The sequence below is a fragment of the Haliaeetus albicilla genome, chromosome 16 (genome assembly GCF_947461875.1).
Source record: "Haliaeetus albicilla chromosome 16, bHalAlb1.1, whole genome shotgun sequence".
Taxonomy (NCBI): Eukaryota; Metazoa; Chordata; class Aves; order Accipitriformes; family Accipitridae; genus Haliaeetus; species Haliaeetus albicilla.
Window position 1 is genome coordinate 3484758 of NC_091498.1, and position 18184 is coordinate 3502941.

At 54.8% G+C, this 18184-nt stretch overlaps 1 protein-coding gene across 1 annotated transcript; it reads right to left on the minus strand.

Moving 5' to 3' along the window:
• Positions 1–496: 496 nt before the first annotated feature.
• Positions 497–9954, minus strand: HEYL (hes related family bHLH transcription factor with YRPW motif like). The gene is made up of 5 exons (XM_069803071.1): positions 9562–9954; positions 5693–5759; positions 5122–5205; positions 4588–4669; positions 497–3148 (listed from the first exon to the last, which is right to left on the minus strand). The coding sequence occupies exons 1-5, from the start codon at positions 9636–9638 to the stop codon at positions 2481–2483; spliced, it is 978 nt and encodes a 325-aa protein (XP_069659172.1). The 5' UTR covers positions 9639–9954; the 3' UTR covers positions 497–2480.
• Positions 9955–18184: the final 8230 nt, after the last annotated feature.

The window sequence follows — 18184 nt, forward strand, 5'->3', positions numbered from 1 at the left end:
GTCCTTTCCTCAAAACAGAGACAAGCTGTCAGCTGTGGCTCTTTGTTTAGTCCAAAGCACTTCCCGACAGCAAGATGCAGCAGGGGTTATTCTGGTCCTGCTTGCAAAGGGTCAGGAGACCAAGGCGAGCCCTTGGCGTCTGGCTGCAAGGCTCTGCTGGACCTGATTTGTTCCCTGACATTTTTGTGGATGCTGGTAGCTAAATGAAATTATTTGTTCTCAAGCCACAGATTATTGCCAGTCTCAGGGCACGCACTGCTGACTATCCGGCTGATTTTGACTCACATAGTGGTTTGCAAAGTAAAAAGTCATGGGAGCAGAGTTACTAAGAGCAGCAGCTATAAAGCGACCAGGAGGGATGTTACCTTACAAGCTACATCTCACCTTTTTTGAAGCTTTTCAGGAACAAAAGCTCACCTGCTGCAAAACTAGCAGTCATCCAAGCAGGCTGGATTAGCAGAGTAGATTCACATCAACACTACATTTCACAGCCAGGACAGGGGTTTGAAAGACTTTATTTGACACCTTTGCTGGATGTCACAGCTCGTGAATCTAACAGCTCTGCACAGTGTAAAGTGAGGCTGGGCTATTTGCTGTGAGCTCTAGCGTGCCGACCAGCCGCAGGAACAACCGGGGTCCACGGGGACATCCTCTGACTTTATTAAAAGGGAATATGTTGTTCCTGGCTGATTCTGGCACTTCAGGACAAGGGTGAAGAGAAGTAGTGGAAGCATTTCTGTGTGTTAAGTGTGACGACTTTCATCAAAACAACTGGGAGGGACTCACTTTCAAAACAATAGCAGATACATACATTGACATGCACATGGCAGGTACGATCTGTAGGACCACAAACACCAGCTCATCCACACAGTCTAACCGGCTGTGCGTTTGACCTGAGGCATGGGGAGAGGCTCTCCCATTCAAGAGAGATCTTCTCCCTCTTTTTTACCTTTGTTTGCACTGACCTTTCCCTGCTTTTCTCTCTTTTCATGTCACAGTGCTGTAGAGGTGGGCAAGACTCCTTGGGGTGGGCATGCAGCTAGGTCCAGGCTATTCTGCACGTGTATCCCAGCAAGTCAAGGCACAGATGCAGGGAGCGAGGGCTGTTCAGATGAGGAGGAGCACTGGGAGACCCTGCCCTGGCCACCATAGGAGTTAGAGACGTGGCACAGGAGCAGGGTGGCTTGAGAGCTTCAAGCTTCTGTTCCTTTCTGCCCAAAGAAGAGAGGAGGGGAGGACAGCTGGAGGAGCAGAAGCATATCTGCTGCGTCAGTTATCTAGGGGCATGCAGGCCAAGTCAGAAAAAGCTCTCAGTAATCAGGACAAGTGCAGACCCAGAGCTTGCCGAGGTCTGCTGTGAAACCTTAGTGGGTTTTAGTCCTGGCCCAGGGAGAGGGATGAGCAATGTGAGACCAAAACACGGTGCTGAAGAAAGAAAACAGAGACATTTGGGAGGAGAGGGTGAGGGATGCAGAGCTAAGAGAGAATGAAGGAGGCACTTCAAATGCAGGCTGGTCTGACCCATTCCCCCCCTTTGCAGTCACAGCTGTTCAGCAGGGGATGGAGGAGAGATGGCTCCAGTGGGGAGACTGGCAGAGGGAAATGCCTTTTCTTCTCGCTTTGGCCGTCAGAGCCTTCCCCTCCGTGACAGACGTCCCTTTGAAATCCCCTGTCTTGCCTCATCTCGCCTCTTCACACCTCAGTGCGGAGCAAGGGCTGCAGAAGCCTCCCTCCACCCAGGCAGCCTGGCCAGCTGCTCCTGCACGGTTTGTGCAGGGACCCAGCACAGGCCCTGTGGACACGGCAGTATTTCAGCTTGGCTGTGGGAACGAGCTCTGTTAAGCTGTTGCCTCACTCCACCTTAAGGGCACGTAAGTGGGAAAAGCTGGTAATGCAGCAAGGAAAGCATGGGGATTAGCAGGCAGCCAGTTCGCTAAGGGAGCTGGGGGGGGCCCTAGCCGCCTTGCCGGGTGCCAGCAGTGCTGGGGAGGGGGCTGAGCTGAGTCTGTCCCACCACACCAAAACTAGGTGCTGCAGCTGGGGGACACATCACAGGGAATCAGCATGAGCAAGTCTCTGGCAGCTCTTGAGTCCCCAAGGAAATAAGACAGTATTTCAAGGCTGGCTGTTTTCCGAAGGAGAGCAACACTGGGCTCTGCAGAGGGATTTGCTGGAGAAGGAACAGGGTTGAGATCTGCGTGTGCCCCCTCCCTCGTAGCCAGAAGGATCTGGAGTACAGCCGCGTGCAGACAAGTGCATCAAATTGGATGTGATTTACGTTTGCAGGCATCATGAGGGAGAGGATGTGTGATGGTGAGGCAAAGAAAGCGGTGTGAGGAGGGAAGGAAGAGTAAAGAGAATTTTCTTTATGGATCCTTGGCTTCTGCAAAGCAGGAAAGATGCCTTTTCAGCTGAGTTTGTTCTTAGGCCTGTGGGCAATGAGTGCTGAAGAATTCCTGTCTCCGAAGGGCAGGGGAGGGTCAGAAAGCCCCGATTTCAGTAGCCCAGGAGCGGCAGATCCTGGATGTCCCAACCCTGATCCCGGGTCCCTGCGCGGCAGCGCCCAAGGCAGGAGGCGCTGTGTAAGCCGGTGGAATGGGGATGCCGGCAGAGGCTGGTGAGAAGAGGAACGTTGCTATTTGGCTGCTCTTGGATGAGCCCTCTCTCAATATGCCCGCTGGTGACGGCATCCTGGGCACAGCTGCTATGGCCGTGGATGAGCCCGCGCCTCGGGCCCTGCGGCTGGAAGAGGCCATCCTGCTGGCCAGGAAGCTTCGGCGGGATGGCAGCATGTCGCTGGGGACACGGCGAAGCGGTGCTGGCCTCACAGCGGGGCTTGGGTAAGCCAAGGAAGATGCAGTCAAAACAACTGGAGCGGGAGCAGCCTCCCTCCTGGGGATTTGCACGGGGCCAGCAGCACTGTGGAGGAAGGACCACGGCCACGTCTGGATGGGCAGGAGAGAAGTGGCCACAGGCGAAGGCTCCATTTCTGCCACATAATTATTCAGGTGGGAGAGGAGTCGCAGACGGATGGGGTCGGCAGTGTTTTGGCCCTCGAGGATGCCCAGGTACCTGACAACTTCGGTGAGACATTCACGGAAGCCGATACTCCTGTAATCCACGGCCAGAGCTCGAGCATCTAAGAAGCCTGTAGGGAGAGGACACGGGTGACAATAAGTCCATGCAGAGCCCAGGAATGTGCTTTGATTTCACTACCCTCTCTAATGCACTGTGTATTTCACTTGAGGCACTTTGCTGCTGTGTGATATTACTGAAGCAGATAGCCAAGTGGGTGTCCGAAAGGACTGGACGTTTGCGTGCATGAGAATAGCATCTGCGGTTATCTCATCGGGATAAAACTGCCAGGGTCATGAAGCCTCTTACTCCAGCATGTGAGATGAGTAAGAGGTTTCATTAACTGTGCTCGGGAAGGAAAAATTTTTTCCTATTGGACTCTATCAGTTTTCGCTGCTGGAGACATGACTGTGGGCTAGGTGGGCACTGGGTCCCTCGTTGCAAATGGACAATCCCTGGTCTTGCAGAACAGCGGGACACTGTCTCCTCAATCCACAGCACCATTTTCCTCTGCCTGGGTCCCAATCTTTATACTTGACTTAAACAGATGTCCAGCTGAAGGACACAGGACAGTGGCAGAACCAAAACCACTGGACCAAGAAAGCTCAAAGCCACAGAAATCAACAAGATAAAATGCAACCAATGGCTGATTTTTAGGCTTCTGCTCCCTACTTGCAGCTTCATGAGACGATAAGCAATAAAGCAGAGAATGTCACAGCACAGTGAAGCGCTGGACCACTTTGCTTGACAGGGTCTCTCGTGACAATACAGCCCTTTGTTGCAGTGCAGTCAAACTGAATATCTAAACAAATGTTCCAGACCAAGTTACAGCTCTGAACCAAAGCCTGGATGCCAGCAATGTCCCCAGCAAGCCAAAAATGGGTGGTAAGCAAGCCAGAGGCTTCTTTACTGGAGCTGTGATCTCCATCCTGTTAACTGGAACAGGACAGAGGGTCTGTACTGAGGTCTCAGTACAAATAAGACCTTTGTTGAATTTTGCACAGGGCTCCCTCTCTCTTCTTATAACAACCAAGAGACACAAAAAAAAGAACAGAAAGGGAAAAAAGCCTTGTTTATTTGCAGAGTCCCCATGCAGAATTCAGCCTCTGCAGGAAATGTGTCCCAGGGAGGAGGTAAAGAGTTTAATATCGTTTTTCTGGAAGCAGGCTTCATTTCTGAGCAGGACTAAGCACGTCTCTGGCTGGACAGCTTTTAGTGGGGTGCCGTCCCTGCAGGTCTGTGGGACTTGCCATCCCACATACCCCAGTCTGCCAAATGGATGCATGGGATGCTGACCCATATAAAAAACAACAGGGCAGGAAATGTCCATCTGCCCTCCCTCAAAAAATATTTCCCTTGGGAAGCAGGCAGGGCAGCATTCGTTTCGGTGCTGGCTGGTGTTAGCAAGGCACACCAGCATCAAGGTATTGCTTGCTGCTGAGGCTGATGGGGAATTTTCCTTCCAGGTTTTCACCTTCACCTCACCCGTATGCTTCTAAAAACAGTTCTTACCTGTTCCTCCAGTGGCGTGAAGCATTTTTAAGTGATCTACTGTCATTTGTAGAATTTCTGCCTTTTCCAGCTTGGAAGACCCCTGTATGTTGGGAGCAGGAAAAAAGAGCAATTCATCATCTTTTGGTCTAGGGTTTTGTGCCTCTCAGGGGCTGTGTTATGCCCAATGACTTCCTTCCTGAAACCGTCCTGAAGCGCAGGAGGGCTCAGATTGGAGCAGGGCATCCAGCCAGAGCATTGGCTCTGGTTTTTACATCAAGTGAGTAGAAAAAGGAGCTCCTTTCCCAAGATGCCCTGATGCAAATTGAAAATCCCCATTTCTGTGCATCTTCATATCTGCAAAACACTTTCTGGACTGAATTTATCCTCCCTAGGGCTCCTGAATATTTGTTAATATTGTTTTACCACCCAGTTTCACCACCTACTTACTCCCTGAAGTGATGATGATAAGAAAGACATAGCATTGCTCCAGACTTTCTCATTCTGAAACACAGCCTGCACAGGAGGATGGGTAGAAATCATGGACACACACACCTGCTTCTCAAAGGCGGTGGGCACCAGGCGCCGCAGTTCGGAGAGGCTGCTGTTGATACGGTCACGGCGCCGCTTCTCAATGATCTGTGAGAGATTTCCAAGTGGAGAGAAGAAACCATGGTCATTTACAGCCACAGCTCGTGGGTCTAAAGCCCTCATTAACAGCTATGGCAGGTTGAGAGAGGCGCTTTGAACAGGGCCATGTAAGTAAATGTTTTGGGTGCAAAAGCTGAGCAAAGAAACATTAACTGACTGGTGTGACAACCCCAGGTGAAATTGCTCTCCTCCACCCCTATCCCCACCCCTTTCTTCCAGATTTGAGGCCAAACCTCTGCAAAAAATCTCGAATTGGCTGTGGGGAGAGCTCTGCAGGAGATGGAGCAGGGAACAGTGTAAAGTCAATTTTGCACTGCGTCCCCAGAGTAAGGATGTGCCAACAGCACCCCACTGCACACAGGGGATGTCACGGGGAGCCCTGGCACACAGCTGGAACCAGCCAAACCCCCCAGGGAGACACAGCACAGCCACTCCCATACATAATGCCAACACCCCCAACATAAATGAGACTCACCCCTCTCCTCTTCTTCCTGGCTTGTATCTGAGATGTCGTAGTGGGAGACACAGACCTGGAAACATGGCTGGAAGGGAAGAAGAGGGAATAATTTCTTGCACTAGCTGGAGAGAAACTTCCGTTGCACATATGCTTTACACACGTTTGCCATCTGCAGTTCCCCCCCCCCCCCCAACATCTTCTGTGGTTCCCATCTCATTTTTACCCACAACACAGAGCTCAGGAATTGGGGATGGGGAACCAAGTAGAGACTCAAATCCCACTCCCTCCCCTCCGAGAGTTTCCCACCAGCCTGGGACAGATTTCTGCACCAAACTGTCCATCCGCTACCAGCAACACGTCTCCTTCAATCTCAGCCCGTGCTGGTATCTCCACAGGCTGGAAAAGCAGTGATCCGAGCTCTGGAGTCATGGCCTTTTTTTTCTCCATGTGTGAACCTCCCGGCTCTCGTGTCTGAGCCTGCCCTGTCTGCAAGGCTTTGCATCTCAGCGCTGCGATAGCACGAACGTGTATCTGAGCTCCCACCCAGGGCGGCAGCAAAGGGCTGGTTGCTCCTCAGGGTGAGGCTAACGGCAGCGTTGATGTGGTTTCTGAGGGCTTCCTGCAGAGTCGCTTCACAAACCACAATTTTTGGGGTGGGCCATGATATTCTGAATGCATGGATACCCCTGAACCAGACAAAGAGGGGCCAGGACCTGGGCAGGGGGAACACCCGGCAGGAGGTGACAGAGCAGAGACTGTGCCTGCTGGCCAACAGCCCCAAGGACCAGCTCTGCTCAAGGGACAAGGGACACGGGGGGACAGGCTATGGAGAACGGCCCCACAAACTGTCCAGTGCCTGGTGGACACGGGTGAGGCTAAAACCACCAAAGGTCAGCACTAGACATGCACAGGGAGGCAAAGTTCAATCCTTAGGTCCCCATGGAGGTGAAGTCTCCATAATGATGGATAACCAGGCGTGGGAAACTTCTTGGAGCAAAACCCCTCCGCTTGGAGGGGAGGCCGGCCAGGCGACCTTCCACCTCCCCCAAGCAGGGTTTCTCCCTCTGGAAGTGGGACTGGCTCAGGGCTGTTTCTGCGCCTTACGAAACTTGGTGCAGGGATGTTAACACGCAGGCAAGACGGCAGTCTGCAATCCTGGCCAGCACAGCGCTCCGGAGGGACTCAGAGACCGCGTAAGACATACAAATCTGGAAAGGGGCATTTGGGTTCACCCCATCAAATCAAAATATTTTTCAGTTTGACGAAGCATTTTAATAGCAGTCTATTAAAGATGTTTCTGCAGAGACAGTACTGTCTGCACAGCAAGCCAAAAACTAGACCAAATTCAGCCCATTAAAAATACATTTTGTTAGGCCCAAGTGAGGTGCTTTCAGAAGTGGTTTTACACAATCAGACGAAATAACACGTTCTACTACTGACTGCTCCGCTCATCTCCATACAGGTACCCTATTTGAATGTCTGCTGGGTGGGCTTTCTCTGGGCATAGGTGCTGGCTGGCTTCGCAAGTACGAACATGCATTGCTGGTATACATAAATGCACATACGGTGAGCACGTATGGTGTGAAAATGGGCTCTGTGCGGACGCTGGGGTGTTATATGTGCAGGGGGCAGGTACTGAATTCACCTAGCAGCACAGGAATGCGGAGTACGCACTCAAGGAGTCTATAACAGTGAATTTTGAAACTCTTTGCAGAGCTGTCCGAACGCGTTGCTCTTTGTGAACTACAGTTCCAGATGTGGATATAAAGACATAGCTCACTGCAAAATATGTTTAAAAAATGTGTTTGACTGATTTGAATCACATAAAAGATACCGTAACTATATTCTCTGATGTTTAAAATTTCTGCATTGCTCTGTGCTCGACTTTATCATTTACAGCATAACTTTGGCTGTTCATTCAAAGCAAAAAGCAAAAAAAACCACCCCAAAACCAACCAGTATCTTGCACTTTTGCAGTGACCCCGGAGTCTAAACCTGCTACACGCACTGAACCAAGCCTCACACCCGGAGTGACTCATCCCCACTCTACAGGGAAACTGGTTTGCCCAAACCACTCAACCGATGGGTAATGGGCTGGGAACCCCAGCCAGACTACCTGGCTGCCTCCCTCTGCCCTAATCGTTCTACCTCACTCCCCACCTGGAAGTGTTTCATTTTGCTCAATCCGCCAGCATCCCATGCAGGACCATATTACTTGGGATGTAAACTCTGTCAGGGCAGGAACAGCTCTTTTGGCCATGTGTTTGCGTGACACGAGCAACAATATACTTATATACAAATACCACCAGATCACAGCGCTGTCTGGTTCTACGACTGGCTTGAGAAGACATATTAGCAGCACCAGAGAGAGATCAAAAATTCATTGTTACTGTTTATTGAAATAAAACATTATGACAATTCCTCTACTTCATCCATCGGGGTACTATAGACTCAGTGTGCTGCACTGATGTAAAGAAGTGGGATATATCTTATGTGCAGCAGGAAGGTAGGTTAAATACTGATGCACTTGGAAACTGCGTAAGGGGTGAGTGAATTTGTGCAGGACATTACGTGTTGGACATGCCCAACTCTACTGTGACCATATCAGTGAGAAGCAGACTCATTAATTTAGTCCCATGAGAACCCGAGCTTGGCACCAGACAGGGCGACTTCTCTGCTCAGGATACCAAGCGGCAAAAGGGAATGAACTCATCTGGGGACTCGCTGGACGCAGAGGGAGGGGGACACTTGGCTACCGAAACGAGAGTTCAAAAGCAGCTGATTTTCGGATGAGACCAAATAACAGAGCCCTTCCTTCATCCCCAGCACTATCTGCACACTCAGAGCCCGGGCATGCCCGGGAATGGCTGACACAGCATGGGAACCCGGGCTGCGAGCAGTGGCTGGGGATGCCCTCTGCCAGCAGAGCCACGGCCCAGGGGAGCGCTGCGAAGCCCGAGAACATTGCCTGGGGAACCACGCAGAGGTCCTGTCCTCAGTATTTACTCACTATTTCACCCAGCAGCAAAGCCCCAGAGCCGAAACTGCAGCTCAGCAGTGATGGGATGGAGCCTGCGAACTGCGATACTGAAAGTGTACGCTTAAAGCAGGGCACCCTTTGCTGGCCAGACTGCACGGGCTCCCTCTTTAATAAAGATCAAAGCCCCAGCTGGTGCATTAGAAATGCATCAGCAGAGCAGAAGCGTTTCTCATGCAAAACCTTCTCGTTCCTTCCACTTTCCCCGGGAGCCCTTGGATCGCTGGGACTGCAGCGGCACCCGGGCAGCTGATGGGTGCCTTTGCTCTGGGGGGGACACGACTGCCCCATCTCGGGGTGCAGAGACCTGCGAGCAACCGGGCTCCCGCTAACGAAGATCAGAGCTGCCCTTCTCTGGCAGAGAAGGCAATTGCTCTGGCTTGAATAAGGCGTTTTCTTGAATGCAATCAGCTCGTAACACAGCTTTAATACTTGTATCGCGACTTGGGTTTCTTTGCCGGGTCAGTCCTAACGCCAGCATCAGTCCACGCTTGCAGGCTGGAGTGATCCAGCCTGCCCCCCGCCCGTCCTTGCCCAGGGCAGGACCGGCCCAGCCCGAAGGGGTTAAGCGAGGTGCCAGCCGGCTCCCGGCGAGTCCGTGGCTGAGCCCGGTGCCCTCCCGCGCCGTGCCCCGGCAAGCGCCGAACTCGGCCGCCCCGAGGAGCTCGCAGGGAGCCGCTGCAAGCTCCGGGGCAAGAGCAAGCGCCGTGCCCGGTCCCGGGGAACTCCCTCTCCAGCCCGGGTTCCCCCGCAGGATGCCGAGCTGCCCGGCAGCAGAGACCCCAAAACCCGACTTCGTCCCACCTCCCTGAGCCCCGGGAAGGGGCTGCCGCCGGCGGCGCGTCCTCACCTGTACTCCTCCCGGCCCACGTCGATGGTGCCGTCGGACTCCGTGTCGGACGAGCTCTCCTCGCACAACCGCTTCATCCTCGCAGGCGGCACCCGGGCGGCCGCGTCCCCGCGGGGCTCTAGGGGGGTGAAGCCGGTGGACTCGGCGAGGCTGCCCCACGCGTGGCCCCGGAGGCCACCGCCGTCCTTCCCCGCCGTCCTCGGGGAAGTGCCGTCCCTCCCCGGGCTGCGCGGAGGAGCTGGCCCCAGTGCCTCGCACGGCTCCTCCCCTGCCCGCACTCTGCCTTTCACACCCCCGGCTTCTCCCTCGCTCTCCTCCCAGCACGTCCCCAACCTCCCTGGTTAATGGGTTAATGAGACATCTCCCGGGAGTGACGGATTACGCGGCCGCGCCGGCGCTCCCAGGTTCCCAGGCCCCCCCCTCCGCCTCCTCTACCCCCTCCGCCTCCTCCCGCTCGCTGGTCGAAATCCCAAGTCTTCCTGTAAAAGGAACAGTCTGTGTGAACCGTCTCATGTCCCCCCCCCTCCTGCCCACGGCCCCCCTTCCACCCGCTGCACATTGGCCTCAGCCCCAGTTTAAAGGGACCAGTGACCTCACTGGCAACAGAAAACCGTGGGAAAGAGATGGGACTGATAAAGCCTTGAGTTGTTTCAGGGAAAAATCAACATCCAGCCCCACACGCACACACATGTCTGCCCGGCTCTGTGCGGCGCAGGCACTTTTGGAGACTTATGATTCAGATGGAAACCAGCTTATTCGAAGCGCGGTGCTGTTTGAGGATGCCGCTCAAAGGGCCCTCGCCTGGGATTAATCAGCGGCCACGGCCGAGGGCCGGGACGGCAGCGGTGGCACCGTGCTCGGAGGCATCGGGATGGGTTTGGCACCCCGGCACCATGCCGCGGTGGTCCCGTCGGGAGCTCGGCCCCCTGCCACGCTCCCACAGCCTTGGACCGTCTTCACGTGCCAGCTCACGGCACTGCCAGGGCATTTCAGACCTACCCTGTAAAACAAACCAACCAAAGCCCAACTTTAGGTTTTATGACACTAGCATGAATTGCTGTTTTCTTGTCTCATTCTGTAATGCTGGAAACTTTGACCTGCAGCCCGGTATCTATAGAGCATCTTGCTTTCCCTGAGCTTGCGGGAAGGAGGTAGGAGTCTGTTTTTCAGAGCCCTGCGCTGCTAAAATCCCCCAAGGCAGCAAAAAACGTGTGTGTGTGGGAGAGAGAGAGAGGGGAGGAGGGAGAGAGCTGAAGAGGAGGTTCGCAGTACAAAAATAATGCCTTTTATTTTGAAAAAAATAATCAGCTCTGAGATCTGGCAACACGTGGGTTTCCCAAAGCCTTTTGCAAAGACCGTGGCGGCGATAACAGCCCGTTGCCGCTCGGGCCAGCCAAGCCACCCCGCCACCCGTCTCCCGTGCGAGGAGGTGCCCGGACACGTGGTTGGGTGCTCCCTATCTGCCTCAGCCATCTCTGCCAGCTCACCCGCACTGCACCCGCCAACCCCGAGACATCTGCAATCCCCCAGCACCTTGCAAGCGGCTCCCGTAAAAGCCAAATGCCAGCTACTGCCTGCCCTTCACCCACGCCTGCCCCAGCCCAGCACACAGAGGCAGAGCGAGGCACAGCCCCCATGACCATTTTTTGAGACTGAACCTCATCATCCTCCCTCCCAAACTAAAACAACAGAGACCTGAACCAGCCAACCTGCATTGGAGTGGAAAGCTGATGTCTCAGAAGTGTTTGTAAACCCCCCAAAATGAGAATAAAACGTTTGCCTTAGGTTATAGCACTTTGTTTCTATAATTTTGATGTTTTGTTTTAATTTTCACTATAAAAAGTGGTCAAGAAACCGAGCTGTTATTAGCTTACATTTCAAAATGAAAAGTTACTTTGAACCAGAAGAATTAGAAATGTGTTATTTTAGCAATTTTGAGACCCACTCCTCCTCCCTTTCCAGAGTGATTTCAGTTAAAAACATACATCTCCAAACTAAACTTCCCATAAACATGTGTTTTTGAGAGATTAATACTCTTTCCACTGATAAAATCATTTAAATGGGATCCAGAGATTGGTTATTTCAAGCTCTTGCTCATATCACAATGAGCCTGAACCAAGCAGAGCCCAGACCTGCCACGGAGGAACACTTTTCTTCTCCATTAGAAAGGAATTCACTGTCCAGACTCCATCTTTTCTGGGCCTTGTCTAAGCATCATTATCTGGGTTCAATTGAAGTGTAATTGGCAACATGTTTTTCTAGGATTACACTTCATTATGAACAGAGCAGGGGCCCCGAAACCCACTTCTCCTGTAATCGGATCCGTTTTCCAGCCTGTGCTCCTGGAGAGTTGTTTATAATCGCCCCCAGCGAGCCCTGGGGGATTGGGAGGGCCATCTGAACCACCCCAGGATTAGCTGCGCCGGGGAGCAGCCGAAGCAGAGACGGTGCTGAGACCCCTCACAGGTCGGTTCAATGGAGACGACAGGGAAGGATTAAAAGGGTTTAGCTGCGTGTGAGGGAAGCCAGGTTTCAGTAACCATCGCCCATGTCTCACGGGAGAGAGCAGGCAGACCTACCTCACTGCGGACAAGGGATGATTCTAGGGGAGACGGGGTCTAAGTGCAGCAATGGGATTTTTGCTGCCTACTTGCCTCTCACCGAGCGTCCGTGCAAGCTATTCCCATGGTACGCTGTCTTGCGATGGCAAAGCCTGGCCGCAAGCGCAGAGCCACAAACAGTGGGTGACCAACATCTGCCCAGAGCTGATCTGCTCTTCCCCAGAGAGCTATGGGCTTTGCCACAGCCAAGTCAGGGAATTATTAGAGGAAATCTCTCCCCAAGCCCTGAATTATCAACCCTGGCCCAGCGTTCAGGGCTGTTTCCCCTCCTGCAATGTCTCTGGGAGCTCAGCAAGCACTGCTGCAGTGCCTTTCCCCATCCCTGAGACCCCTGTGAGACCCTCTGGGACTCTGGAGGCTGGTGAAAGCCATCCCCCGCTATGGCTGGCTGTGCCTCTATGTGGTGGGAGCCGTTTCCAGAGGATGGGTGTCACGAGGACGGGGCTAAGCCATCCATCACACCCAGCACTAATTGGCTACCCTGCTTTGGAGGCCAAGGAATAAGTGAGCTGCAAAGATTGATGTCCCTTCTCTGCAGCAGGAAAAACTCTCCGGGCCAGGGCTGAGGGTGGATCCCTGCCAGGGACCTGGGATTGCCCAGGTTTGCCTGTGCCAGCCTGCTCCTGGGGGTGAAGGGCTCCAGGCCAAGGTTCCCTGGGGGGGGTGACAGTCAGCCCAGCCACCAACCCCCCCTTCAGTGCTGGGACCACAGCCGCTTGCTCCCCTCCCTCCTGCTCAGCTCTGGGAAATGTCCCCGGAGAGCAGCCAGCTGTGAAAAGCTGCAGCAGCTGGAATGTGGGAGGGAGGGCAATGCTTCTGGAAAGCCAGAGGCAGTGAGGAGCAGGACATATCTGTTACCTCCCCGTGAACTGACACCTCCGATTTAACCCCGTGCATGCCTGGAATGCCCTGTCCGCACGTCTTCAGTCAACATCACCTTCTAACCTCAGGTCCCACCACTGGCTGCCAGATCCACAGCTGTAATTTCAAAAGCAGAGGCCTCGCAGGGATGCTGGATGGGATTCCTGGCTGCAACACTGTGGACAGGCTGTCTTGTTCTGTGGCTAAGCAGAGGGATTCATCACAGACAGGAGAATCATGCAGGGCTTTCGGGAGGTGATCTGGGATGAAAGCATGTAGGTACGAATACGATATCACCTCCGTGTTTTGTCAGATCTGGAGCGCGGCCAGGAGAGGATTGTTTGCCGTGGCTCTGCTCCAAGCCAGAGGCACTACAATTGTTAACTCGCCCCCACTTCCCCGGCCCACGCAATTCAGAGCGGGCCCAGCCGACTGCTAGGGGCAGTCCAGGGGAGGGAAAAACAACATTTTCCCACAAACCTGTGGCCTCACCCTTCCCCAGGCAGGGACAGGGCAGATCCTGTATCTGCTCGGGGCCTGACTGAAACTTGGTGCTACCCTCACCACCCTGGCACAGCTGTCTGTGTCCTCACGCCTATTGCCCCGCGGCGGGTCTGCGCCCAGCTCTGCCGCCGCGGCCAGGAATGCGGCTCGGCTTTGGACAGCCGTGCAAACCCCGTGGGATGAGGCACCATGAGGCTGCACCTCCCAAGCTCATGGCTGGGACACCTCAGAGGTGCTGCTGTCTCTGCAAGAGCTTCTGCCTCGTAAGATGGTGCTTGTCCCCCTGAGCCCATACCCAGGGCAAGACTGGGACCCGCAGCCGTGAATGCCAGGCATAAGACTGCTCTGTGACTGCGTCCCCAGGTCGGTGGGGCTGGAGGACAGCCAGGGACAGTATTGCCTTCCTGCTCCGGAATCGGCAGTGCATCCCGACAGTTAGCGTCAGACGACGCCAGTGTTTTTAGGACTGAATGCCCTTGATATGCCTCAGTTTCCCCACCCATAATGATGCTAATGCACTGGGCACTCACTTTACAGAGAAGCAGCAATGAGTGGTAATTAATATTGCACCAGCCCTGCTGACAGCTGGGGTTACTGGCTCATCCAGAAGCCCAAACCGAGGTCAGGGCTCCCCTGTGGCTACACAGAGAGGGCCCAGAAACTTACTGTCAGTGGACACAGGTCTGCTCCTCTCTCACGTTTCAGACCTGGAGAGGGCAATGCTGACAAGGCGAGCTGCAGCAGTACAGGATGGTCTCCATGAACGCTGCAGCCCTCCACACTGCGGTGGGTTCCTTGGCTCTTGGCTGTCAGGGGCAGGCTGAGCTGACTCGAGGTGCCAGTCCCGCTCCTGTCTCTGGGTGCTGGAAGGACATGGGTGGCCTTAAGGCTGAACCCGTGCTGAAGCAACAAGAGGAGCCGGGATGGGAAAACCCAACCGCTGGTGAAGCGAGGCCCTGGCCTTCCCCTGGGGCCAGTCCCCAGGGCTCCGGGGAACACAATGCCTTTGTTTGTGACTTGGCCTGCACAAGGAGCCCTTCCCTCGCTCAGCCCCAAAACACCAACCCTTCAAAAGGCCTGTTCTCCCCCTCCCCTTCCCCCAGCAATGCTAATGTGCCAGGCCTCTTCTCATGAACCCTGGGAGAGATCAGGCTGGTAGACAGTTTCACCACTTGTTAAATGTGTGTTTAGCGATCTTGTGAGTAGACAAGAACAAATACAAACAAGCCGGGCTGGAGAGCCCCTGCCCCTCCGCCCTGCCTGGAACGCACCAGCCCCAAAGCCTTTCTTCTCTAACCACTTCAAACTTTCATTTCTTCTGAAGCCACAACAAGGCACACTTTGTAAAGCAAATGAGTAAACAGCAACTTTCAGCTTAAAAGGAAAACAAGGGGGAGGGACTGTTTTTAATTACTGGATTTTAAAAAGGGCTTTATTCGGTTAATTGCTTTCTGTTGTAAAATGTTCTTCTGCACACAGCCCTGGTTCTAGCTGCATTGCTGCTGGCCAGATGGCATTGCAGAGGTAATGACAGCATGTGCGTTCACTGCTTGGGTACACAAGTGCCTTTAACATTCACAGACATCCCCCCCACCCCGAGCCCTCCCAGCCTCATGGAAATGACACGAGGCTCCAAGTTTTGCTCAGACATGACCAGTGGTTTGGCATGTCCAACTCGCATCACTTCCAAAGGACTGGAGGAAGAGCAATCGGCACACACTGAAAAGCCTCTGCAGCATTTCAAGTTGAGTTCCCAAAAGGGCTAATTGCTGTTGATTGTCTTGGCTGCAGCGTTTTACCTTCCTAGTCTGGGGTAATAACCGATGTTCGTGCGAGGTGCTGTGCTCAGCTCGGTCCTACCCGATGGGGCGCCTGTCTTCTCCAACAGGGGAGAGTGACAGTGCTGCGAAGTCTGGCACGGCAGCCAGCGTGCGTGTAGGCATGTGAACATATACGTGTGCATGTGGCTTGGTGCAGCAATGTGAAACGGATTCCAACTGCATCCCTGATGATCACATCCAGCTTGGAGGATACCCCGAGACCCTGTGGAGATGGAAGGATTAAAAATAGAGAGCCAACTAAGAGGTGCACAAAAGGACCTTTAGCAGAAATGCCACCAGCACAGAGCTGTGAAGATGTCGCTGTGTTGGGGACAGATGGCACGGGGAAGGGACAGGGAGAGGAGGCAGCAGGAGACTCTTCTCCAATTGGATCAGCCTCAGGAGGGGAAGAGTGAGGAAAGGAAATGGAGCAGGAATGGCCTTGGGCTCCTGGCACATGGAGCTGCCAGGGAGCCTCTGAAAGCCCTGTGGCTCCCCACTGCAGCCCGGGCGCTGCAGGGGTTTCCACAAGGCCTCAGTGAGCGGGTGCCTCATGGGTGGCTCAGAGTCAGCACAAGGAAAGATGGAGGCAGGCTTGTTACCAGACATGGAGCTCACAGGAGTGCGCGTTCTGTTCTCCCTTGCCAGCCCAGAAAATAACCATGAGGGACCGTGCATATGTGTGGGGAAATAGGGACAAGGAGGCTCCCAGTCCTCCTCAGTAGGGACAGGGATCATCCCCTGCCCCTCCACACACCGGCCGGTGTCTGCTGGCTCGGTCAAGACAAGCTTCAAGCACAGAGGAGGGGAAGTGCACGTCCAAAGGGCTTCCAAAGCCGCCAACCCTCAGCCACAAGAGGCCCCAGGGTCAGGGATCGTGCAGAGTTCAGGGCAGAGGCTGAACCTGCAGTGATGGGGCTGGCCTGGGGGGAAGCCACTGTGCTGACATCCCCTCCAGCACTGCAAGCTCGTGGCTTTCCCTCCTTGCGTGGCTGCTCCCCGCTTAGTGTCCCCCCCAACCCACACTGGTGCTTTCCATGCGGCTGCTTTGAACGGGCAGGCAACCTCCTTTCCAAAAACACACACAGGAGAGAACATCAGCTGCAGTGGAGGAGAGGAGGGGAAGCATCCAGCCTTACCTAGAGGCTCTTCAGAGCAGCCCTGGCAGCCGGGCCGCACAGGGAGCCTGCCGTGCCCGCGGCAGCAGGCAGCTTTCCTGCCGAGGAGAGCTTTTCCTGCACCCGCCACGGCGGGTGGGTCTGTTCCTGCCAGCAGCCAGCAGCTGGTGATGAATGCTCACTTTCTCTAATTGAATAGCAGGAAGTTAAATCTTGTTTCTTTGCCTTTCAGGCTGTCAGCTGGAACAATTGCCCACCTGTGGCACCACCCCGGGGATATACATAAGGAACAAAACACAATGCTGCCAGAGAAATGGACTGCATTCCCAGAAGATACTGTATGCCATATTGTGTGCCCACACAAGAGAGAGGTATCTGTGCTGTGGTGGGCACGCAGGCAGCCCTGCACGTTTCCAGGCAGACGTGCAGGCAGGGTGGTGTGGGAATGGGTTGCAGGGCGATGGGAGTGAACGCGCAGGGGGCACGCACGGAGCACAGCCATGGCACACAGGGAGGCATGTGCGCGAGCAGACCGCTGCCGCAAGGAGCGGCAAGTGTGTGTGCATGGGCTCGTGCGAGTGTGTACAGCTATGCAAGTACTCTTAGGTGACACATACCACCACGAGATTAAGTGCCAGGCGCTTTGCAGCAGCTGGAGTGGCCGGTGCTCCCGTCCGGCACGCTGGGTTTGTCCTGCGGCTGCCCTGCATCTCCAGCACCCTGCACAGGCGGGCGCAGAGGCAAGCATGTGCTGGTGGCTGCCCTGCATGCTTGCTTGCCTGCTTGCTTTCCCATTTCACCAAGCGCTCTGCCAGACAGGCTGCAAAGCCGAGAGCTCCTTCCTGGAGCTGTGCCTTCTTTCCCTGCCACCCAACATGCTTCCCTGCCACCTCCGGCACTCACATCATCAGTTCACAGCCGGGCCCAGCGCTCCCGCCGGGATGCTCCCAAGGCAGCAGCCATCACAGCTGGGCCAAATCTGACAGTTACGCACAGCTGGAAGAAGCCCAGATGAGGACAAGGCCGGAGGAAGTCCGCTGTGCGCGGCACGGACCCTCCGTGCGTGGCCGGGAGAGGGGGAAATGCGGTTGGGAGGGCAGTGGGAGACACCGACACACAGGCACGCACACAGGCCAACATTGTTGCCGCGGGAGGAAATTATTAATTTGCTGGGAATAAAGTCGGCAGCGAGTCAAAAACCCATCCTCCTGAAGCGCCGGAGAAAAGCCTCCCACCCTCCCCCTTGCGCCCTCCCTGCGAGCAGCCCTGTCGCCTTTGTACTGAGAGACAGGCCCGACACAAGGGCGTCTGTCTGGGCACCACATCCCCATGCCGGGATGAAACACGGCCCGGGTTTCGCCCAGACGCCGAGAGCCCTCGCTCCCCCCTCTGCGGGACTTGGGACACCCTGACCTGGTGCTCCCACCTCCCCAGCCCCGTGGCGGCGGCGGTGGGGGGGGGAACGTGGCCATGGCCCCCTCCCAGACAGCCCTTTGTCAGTCACTGTGGTAACAGCCGCAGCGCAAATGCCGCTTCCCTGTTTGTTTTCCCCCTGCCTCTGTCGCGGGGGCGGCCGTGGCCTCCCTCCCTCTGGCTCCCCGAGCGGGAGCTGGGGTATTCAGGGCTCGGCAGCCTGAATGAAGCCAGATCCCTGGACACATTCCTGTGGGTTTTTTTTTTCCTTCCCTTTTTCTCTTTA